The sequence below is a fragment of the Aplysia californica genome, unplaced genomic scaffold (assembly GCF_000002075.1).
Source record: "Aplysia californica isolate F4 #8 unplaced genomic scaffold, AplCal3.0 scaffold00058, whole genome shotgun sequence".
Classification (NCBI taxonomy): domain Eukaryota; kingdom Metazoa; phylum Mollusca; class Gastropoda; order Aplysiida; family Aplysiidae; genus Aplysia; species Aplysia californica.
Window position 1 is genome coordinate 139,620 of NW_004797328.1, and position 10,049 is coordinate 149,668.

Consider the following 10,049-nt stretch of genomic DNA (forward strand, 5'->3'; position numbering starts at 1 on the left):
TAATAATAATAATAATAATAAGGGAGGGAATTCCACACCGAGGGAGCAGCTGTAGAAAAATACCTAACCTATCCACTTTCCTTTTTGTTTTACGAGGCAGAGTCTTGAGTTGTTGTTTTTAATAGATCGTAAATTTCGAGACGGAATATACTCATTTAGTAAATAAGAAAAGTATTGTGTGCCAGATCATTTAAACACTTATAACAACTTATAGCATGCTACTGCAACTCCATGAAGTAAATGCCGACTCAGAGAGCCAATGTAGCTGTAACGGCAATGGTGTTGTGTTTTCTCTTATAGGCCTATACCTTTTGAGAACAACTCTCGCAGCTTTGTTCTGGAGTCTTTGCAGTTTATTCATGAGTTATGTTTGTATGGTTATAACAAATGAATAGCTCTAGTCCATACGAGATAATACAGATGATGACATCAGTGTCTTAAGAGAAATCTCGCTTAAAAGAAGGTACCATTAGTGCAATTCTTTGAATCTCCAAATATGCAGCGTTACATAGATTTTGGACTTAATGGTGCACAGACAATTTGTTGTCAAGTATAACTCTGATTTTTTTTAAAATATTTTTTTGGCCTTTGCTTTGAAAATCACTATCTCATTTTTTTTTAAAACAAGATCAGTCCCACCATTTTGTGACACCAAAGACTTTGGGTTACATAAAATTACTTCGATCGTTTGGTCGTTTAACCTCAGTTCGTTTGGTGCCATTCAAGTCTTGACTTCGTCTACACATTTTGACATGTTTTTGAGCTATAACAAATATACTGCCTGGCTCTGGGGCCATGCACATCTGAGTGTCCCAACGTACATGCAACAGAAACTTTTGTGACTTCTGATAATGGAATTAAGGGGTTTTGTGTATATATAGTGTATAGCAGTGATCCCAACACAGAGCCTTGTGCTATCCCGTCACTTAAACCGTTCATGGTTGACTTTTTCCATTCAAAAGAACAGACTGGACGCCCAGATAAGCACAGTATGACTATAGCCACCCAAGAACAGTCCCAGATATTCGAACTGCCTTTTCTAACTCTCTAATGAAATGGAGTTATCAATAATGTCGAATGGTGCCCTTAAGTCTAACGTTGTGAGCATTGAAGCGCAGTCTACATCTGCTGTACGTCGGATATCAATGTAAACTTTTATCAATGCAGTTTCCGTATTATGTAACGTATTGTACGCAGATTGGATGCACTCCATGAGAACGTTTTCAAGATGAGTATTTTGTTGACGATGGACTACTTTTTCAACCCGCCTCTTATAAAATCTAATAGTGTTGATAGTGGCGTTAAATCTATACCTTTTCTAGATCTATCTTTTCAAGTATTCAAGAAGGAAATAGTAATTGAGACTGGTCTAAAGTTTTTAGCCTCATTTATTGGTAAAACTGTTTCCTTGAGTAGTTGCGCTACTACAGCATGTTTAAAACAAGAAAGCACAGTACCCGAGTAGAGTACGTGACGGGGATACTCGATAAAACTACTCCCAGAAGATAACCGGCCTCACATTTTCTGTATACAGCGCCAAAGTGTCTTACCACTGCACTACGGAAGCCGATCTGGACATACTTGGCACTTCTACTTTTTATTTAATAATAGTACAATGTTATAACAACGATAATAATAACAATGATAATGATAATATTAATAATGATATTGATAATAGTAATGATAATCAATAATAATAATAACAATCATCATCATCATCATCATCATCATCATCATCATCATCATCATCATCATCATCATCATCATCATCATCATCTTTACTTTACTTTACTTTTTACTTTTATCCGCCGCTTATACTCTTTTGGTGTCGCGGGAAGAAAGAGACGTCTCTCTGTCGCCAGCCGGAGAGCTTGGGTTAGGGGGATGCCGTGTGTGGTTAATGTTTCCCTGACTCCATCTGTCCAGGTCTTTCTCGTTCGCCCTCTAGCCTTGTTGCCATCGAATTTCTTGATGAAGGCACGTTGGGTGATGTGTTAGTAATTGCATGAGATATCCGAACCATTAAATTCTTCATCATCATCATCATCATAATAATAATAATGATAATAATAATAATGATAATAACAATAATAATAATAATAATAATAATAATAATAATAATAATAATAATAATAATAATAATAATAAAACAGAATTTGTATAGCTTATATCCCCGCTCCACAGCAAGGTCTATGCGCTTTACACACACAAACACACACACACACACACACACACACACACACACACACACACACACACACACACACACACATGCAGCCGCACACCAACACACTCACACACACACATACGTACACACACACGCACACACACCCACACGCCTAGATTTATTTTTGTAGATAGATATATGCACCAAAATACAAAAAATACCCATAAGCGTTCAGAAATATTGAACTGGCTCTTTGGCTTGGTGTTGGATATTACTCTCGGGAAACATTCTTCGGTCTAAAAGTAGAAGTTTATTTCGAGGAAATAACATAATATAGAGTGCATTGCATCCGTACTTGTCTTGGTTGTTGCTTTTTCAACTGTTTTGCAAAAGTAATGAAAAACTGTGTCTCACTCTTTGCAAAATAATATGTAGCATAGGCATTCAGATATAATAATATTGCACTGATTCTTTGGCTTCGCGTCGGATATTATATTAGTATAGTTCTATTCGTAGGCTTACTCTCTCGTGTTTTTTCAGCTGTTTCACAAAATAATGAAAAAATGTGTTTTAGAGTGAAAGATCGTGTTACAATGAAAGAGCAAGTATTCTATTTGGATAATGAAAGTACGTGTTTTTTAAATCGAAGACTGTTCTTATATAAAAGATCATACTTTATTATGAAAGATCATGTTTTCAGTTCGAGTTCTCAACTACATTTTTTAAATTTGCACCACTATCATCTTTCCAAAAAGCAGCCTGCGAGAATACCTACAGTTATCTCCATTCTTGAATTGTAGAAAGAAGCAGAGGAATCCAGTTTGGGAAAATAAAATATTTGCAAAACAGATGTAAGTGAACTTTGTTTAAAGACTATACATAGGCTATAATACTGATCACATAGCATTGTGAAAGTACCAACTGTCTTCAATACTTGTCGTCAATTTCAAAAGTTGTAGCCTTTCTCTGAAACGTCATGCTTGCGTTTGTCCCTCAGTTACATAGATTTTGACTGAAGCGGTAAAGTTGGATTTTGGGAAACCATAGACTTAAATTAATACTATATTATAGTAACTTAGACCAGGCACTGTCGTGGCCGCCGCTCTTTGTTCATAATAAAAGTATAGCTACACTGGTGCACACAATGGGCACGCACATCGAGGACTAAACACCAGTACCGAAAGAGTCGAGTGTGTGCACAACATTTCCATACTATTACTAGCCCTTCGTTTGATTTTTTTAAAAGAGCCAAAACAGTGCATTCCATAGTGAACCTCCAGTACGTCAGAATGCACGACCTTGGGTAGGCCCTACTGTAAGGTCTATGGGGGAAGCATACTTCTTTTCAAAACAAAATGTATGCGTACTTTATTACTATTTCCTTATTTTGGTTAAAGTATCAGTTTTTTTCAACAGTAAACCTAAATGTCATTATCTATACTAATCTTCATTTCTGTGTTGTTAGCTGTTTGAAGAAACTTTGAAGTTTGTCTCGGGATGTATATGATCTTTGCAACACAACGCATCTTATTAAATGAGTATAGCATTCACTTAGCTTGGGGAAAGTATAGACAGACCGTCTTCAGCAGAGAGTGTGTGTTTCATAACGAACCCCTGAAGTTTTAATTATTTGTCGGTCCCAAGATATTCTTTTACTTTGAAAATGTATACGATATATTAAAAATCAGTATGATTAAACACCTTAATCATTTGAGGAGCTACCGATGTTCTTCCTTTTTCGCTTAATTAACATCGTGAAAGTTACAACTAGCGTCAGCTGTGAATGTGGTTTTCACTTTTTATACGATAAGCCTTAGTCCTGTGTTTGTCCCATGATGTCGGAGATTGGTTGTTGATAGAAGCGGTGAGGTCCGATTTGAGTCCGATTTGCGGAAAACAGAATGAACGCGTACTTTGTTCGAGGAATTTATTTCCCCTCTGAATTTGTGGTAAATACAGCCATCCCCTTAACGCAGTGAATGTAAAATTTAGATTCTTATATTCAAATTCATTTCTGTTTTGTTAATGATAGTTGATAGAACGGCAAGGCCTGCTGTGGGAATATACTAATGATTTGTGGAAAACAATACCTATTTTATTAGTGGAGTTCAATCAACTAAGCCCCGTGAGAGTGTCAACCGTCTCTGGAAACGACTGTGAATTTCATTATAAAAAGCGCTACGATTCCTTCCTGTGTGTTGTTCGCCCCTCAGAAGCAAAGCCTTCAATCCTATGCTTGGAACGTTTCCACATGCACACGATGCAGCTTCCACGTGTGCTTTTGATCCCTTTTACAATCTCTGTCATTGTTGGATGTACATTTTCAGAAGATAACTTTAATACAAGCAACTCGTACTCCAAGGAAGATGGCGGCGTCGCATCCTATTATTATGACTGGAACTTGTCATTGGAAAAGGCGTCTAAAGAGGTATTTAAGTGGGAGGCTGGCGTAACTCAAGGACTACAATTCCATATCGACTATTGTGACCAAAGCAGTTACATTAACGAAGATAGCTCTACGCAGAAAAGGTCTACGTATTGTTTTCAGGATTGCTCAAATTCCAAGTCGTGTTACGTCTACGGTACATGTTGCCCTTTTTATCATCAGACTTGGGCTCAACGAATTTTTGATGAAGTTGACAGACTCACCGAAAATACAACAACAGATCGACCTGAAAGGAATATTTCTTCTAATCACGACAATAGACATTCAGATTTTGTACGCCTTGAGTGCACAGAATTCGATTATAATGATAAGTACCACTTCATCTTCTCGGAATCAAAATGTCCAGAGAGTGAATCAAACAGCACGCTGCGGAACCTATGTGAGGCGAGCCCTTGTGAAAGTCTACAGGGCTGTACCCCTATCTCACGCAAATCCACAGGGATTGTGTATAGAAATGTCTACTGTCTACTGTGCAATGTAAATGGCTACACGGGCCGTGTAGAGACGGCGAGCGATGGGAATGGATATGGGTATATCCTGTCACTCAACAACAGCACGACGGTATATTATTACAAGTGGTCCGTCCAGATTTCTTGCAGACATTACCAGACGTTATACACCATCATGTCAGAGGAAGAACTGTTTCTGAAGTCACGTAAGTTAGACCAGTTGTGTGACATCCGAATCTCCCCTCCCTCGGAAAAAGTTGTACCACCTCCACAGAAGTGTGACCCTGACTTCAACCTCCCCACGGCCCTCGACAGCGGAAGTGAGGCTGGATCTTGTGTGATCAACGATACGAGGCTCATTCACTACTGCAAACATATAACACACCCGGTGTTCAGAACGAGTGAAGGCGGACTGAACCTGTTCTGTTTACTGTGCCAGGGGTTCCAACTCTGGAAGGTTCCGACCTCTGGAGGGCCATTCCCCCCTCCAGGTACTACTGGTATGGCACCACCGCCGGGCTACGTGACCCCAATATCCTTGCTTCTGGGAGTGACCAACAAGATTTATGCCGAAATTACACTTAATGACGTGTGCTCTAACATTACATGGAGAGATAACCAAGACCTGGTGAGCGAATAAACTGTTGATTTGCCCCCCCCCCCCTAACCCCACCTCATTGTTCCTCCCCATTTAACCCTTACAGCCCCAGTCACTTACATATACACGTGTATTTCCCTCACAGGGCACCGCCAGTTCAAACCCAGTTGCGTGTTTTTATCGTAATCTATTCAAATTTCTCAGAATAACATTTAATACACAATGTATAATTTTCTTAAACTTCAAAAAGCCGTGCAGAATTTTTCTTTTCTTTATATGTCCTCAAAAAATAGCAGACCTCATCATTATTGATTGGGCGTGAGGTGTCAAGGACATCAGTATTACCTGGGTCAGAGGGAAGTGAGGATAGACATAGCCCGGAGTTGTAAGGGTTAAGAAACGTTCTTCTCACATGACACCACGGGGACCCGAGTGGAGACCCCGAATATTCACTTGCCCCCCCCCTCTCTCTCTCTCTCTCTCTCTCTCTCTCTCTCTCTCACATACACACACACTCACTCACAAACAAGCGCACACGCACGCACGCACGCACGCACACAAACACACACACATACACACACACACACACACGCAAACACACACACACACACACACACACAAATACACAATCTCCGCTTGCAATTATGCAGCAGGAAAACACCAACACCACTACTAGGCCTGGTGTGTCGACCCGAGGGGCCTACATCTGTGTGTGTGTGTGTGTGTGTGTGTGTGTGTGTGTGTACGTGTGTGTGTGTGTGGGTGTTTGTGGGTATGTGTGTGTGAGTGTGTGTGTGTGTGTGTGTGTGTGTGTGTGTGTGTGTGTGTGTGTTCGTCTACCAATCCTCTCGACCACATTGACGAAGGCCAAAATATTCACTTTTTAAAAAAGTTCAAACGACTGGAATTTTCTTTAAAATTGACATGTCTATTTTTTTAATTGCAAAAATGAGGGTGGTCACGAGCAAATGGACACATTTTGAGGCGCTGGTTTTAAAAAAAATTGGCTTATTATTTAGATCCACCCAATAAGTACATATTTTTAATCGATCCATGCTCGAACCTCCAGTAGGCCACAAAGGTACAGTCGCCGCGACGGTGTCTCAAAATTTGCTCACAGAAGCGGTCGCTGAAACACCGCGAAGGTTCCGCAACGGTTTCTGTAGCGGCATCCCGTCTCATGAGAACAGCTGCAAGTGACCAAACACAAAGCAGCGTTTTCCAAAACACAGTCGACGGACTTCTGTTATTCGTCGCCGTTCCGTCGCTGCGCACCGCTCCATGTGAATTGGCTTTAGGTAATGCAAATAGGGCCTTTTACACACTGAGACCTTTCGGATCTGTAAAATTCAGGAGAAAAAAAAAGAATAAGGTGAACTTGATGATCACTTTTTAAAATAAAAAACATAATTTTTATTGAAATCTTTTCTTGTTCGCGGCTCGAACAGTCCGAGCAACACTATGGAAGATAATGAGACACCACGGAATCCCACAGAAGTTGGTGAACCTCATCAAGATCATGTCCGAAGGGACAAGTTGCAGGGTTGTACATGATGGCCAGCTCTCTGAAAGCTTTGACATCAAGACTGGTGTGAGACAGGGATGTTTATTATTACCATTCCTCTTCATATTGGCAGTTGACTGGCTGATGAAGGAAACCACCAGAGGACACAGAAATGGTATACAGTGAAGAATCACAGAAATCGATGTACAGAAAAGTGGGAAGACATGGAATAACATCAAGAGGCTAGCCCAGGATAGAGAAAGGTGGAAGGTGTTTGTCCGTGGCCTATACCCTGGTGCAGGGTGAGAAAGACAGTGGTGATGATGCTCGAACAGTATATCTAGATTTAGCACCGCTGACCACAACAAGGCGCTCGTATCGAACTTCTGGAATCGGATATATGACGGAGAAGCTGCTAGAAGCTTCAGCTTCAATTTTAGCACACCTTAAGGTTGGCTAAACGGAAATGAATCTCTGTCGATGTTGTTGATATGAGAGAATATAAAGTAGCCAACCATGTGTAATTACCCACCAATAAGCTCGGCGTAATATTCTATCTCATTTGCGGAACCGATGCTAAACAGCATGTGCAACAGCAGCATGCTAGCAGCAAGGATTCATGGACGATGGGGCGTTGTTTAGCCAAACACCATTGCCAGTCAACGCCGATGTTAGAAAACATTGTGAACGTCTAAGATGAACCGGCTATCTTAGTGGATTTTAAAATGTTGTCAGTTTATTTATTTTTTTGTACCCGATATTAAACAACGCTTTTTGGGTGTGGGCACAGGATCCATACAATAATTCACAGTATCCCAGCCTACAATGAATCGCTCTTTGTGAGACAATAACGCATTAGTATATTGATTAATTAACCCAGTCTTAACCCCCTTCATACTCTATGAAGACCTAGGCTTTGCATGAGTAAAAGAAGAGTGTAGACGAAATGATATAAAAGCAATCCATTTTGTTAGTATGAAATCATTGTCCTTTTTCTTAACAAACTCAATTACTCGCTTTGTCTCCCTCCACCCCTCCCCCACCCCACCCGGGGAAAACAAACAATACCTCATATGGTCGCTTTTAAACACAAAGGGGATATCCCGAAAAATGCTGTTTTGAGAAAATCGAAGGTAAAGTTTTCGCCCCTTGTTCAGTTTCTTTAAAAGACAAGGAGAGTGTTTTCTATAACAAACAAAATATACACACCAATGAAACCAAACTTATGCTATAGGTAGGGCAATGCCCACTTTGGTGTTGGTCAAGATTTCTGGAAACCCCATGAAATCTGGGTTAGCCCGCTTGTCCTTAAAAGAGGCCATATTATATCTCTCTGTTCATTTGAAGCCTTTTTAAGTGCATTTATATTTCCCACAATCGGTCAGCAGGTGCAGTATTGTATATGTGTGTAGTATATTATATGATTAAAGAACAACAGCAAACAAAAAGAAAATTTAAAATAAAACTGAACTGAGATTCAAACTCTATGAAGACCTAGGCGTTGCGAGGGACGTGCGGCGCGACAGCGTTGTTTCGAATCCTCTCAAAAATGACGACAAAGCAAGTTGAGTGGGCCTGCATAGCCATAGAGAGTTTACGTGGTTGACCTCATAGCTGCGACCCCGTCTAGTACGACATGTATTACAATTACCTCTTAGGGGGGAACGCATACTACTTTTCAAAACAAAATGTATACGCATTTTATTATATTTCCTACTATTTGAGAAAGTATCAGCTGCTCTCAACCGTGAACCTGGATTTCCTTATTAACATCAATCTTCATTTCTGTGTTGATAATTGTTTGAAGAAAAGGTTACGGTTCTTGCAGGATGTAATAGGCCCTACGATCTTTGCAAAACATGCATCTCATTTGATGAGTACAGTATCCACTTAGCTTTGGGACAGTATAAACTGTCTTCAGCAGAGAGTGTGAACTTCATCACAAAACCCTCTTTCGGTCCCCATATATTCTTTTACCTTGAGAATGTAAACGACATAGTTTGCGAAAACAGTATGAAATCACATCTTAATCATTTGAGGAGCTACCGATGTTCTTACTCTTCACTTAATCAACATCGTGGAAGTTTCAACTACCTTCAACAGTGAACGTGGTTTTCACTACTTAAACGATAAGCCTTAGTCATGTGTTTATCAAAGATCAATTGCTGATAGAAGCGGAGAGGTCCGATTAGAGTACCGATCTGCGGAAAACAGAATTCGCTGGCACTATGTCCGAGGAATTTATTTCCCCTCTGAATTTGTTGTAAATACAGCCTTCCCCTTAACGCAACCAACGTGGAATTTAGATTTTTACATTAAACTTTATTTCTGTGTTGTTGATGATAGTTGATACAACGGCAAGGCCTGCTGTGGGAATATATACTATTGATCTTTGAGAAAACAATGCCTATTTTATTAGTGGAGTTCGATCAACTAAGCCCCGTGAGAGTGTCAACCGTCACAAGCAATGAATGTGAATTTCATTATAAAAAGCGCTACGGTTTTTTCCTGAGTGTTGTTACGCCCCCCCAAAAGCGGAGCCTTCAGTCCTAGACTTGGAGCGTTTCCACACGCTCACGATGAAGATTCCACGTGTGATGTTTATCCCCTTAACTATCTCTGTCGTCGTTAGATGTACTTTTTCAGAAGACAACTTCAATATACGCAACTCGTATTCTGAGGAAGATGACAGCGTCGCGTCCTATTATTATGACTTGTTGTTGGAAGATGCGTCTAAAGAGGTGTTTGAGTGGGAGGCTGGTGTTACTGAAAGACTACAATTCCATATCGACTATTGTGACCAAAGCAGTTACATTAACGAAGATAGCTCTACGCAGAAATGGTCTACGTATTGTTTCCCGGACTGCTCAAATTCCAAGTCGTGT

General features: G+C 40.2%; 1 protein-coding gene across 1 annotated transcript in view; it reads left to right on the forward strand.

The window, feature by feature from the left end:
- The first annotated feature begins 2,388 nt into the window (after window positions 1-2,388).
- The window catches only part of LOC118477286, a 13,791-nt gene continuing 6,130 nt past the window's right edge, over window positions 2,389-10,049 (forward strand). Inside the window, exon 1 of the mRNA XM_035968411.1 lies at window positions 2,389-5,690. Within this exon, the coding sequence (XP_035824304.1) occupies window positions 4,419-5,690 (1,272 nt within the window). The 5' untranslated portion in view covers window positions 2,389-4,418. The remainder of the gene's footprint in view (window positions 5,691-10,049) is intronic.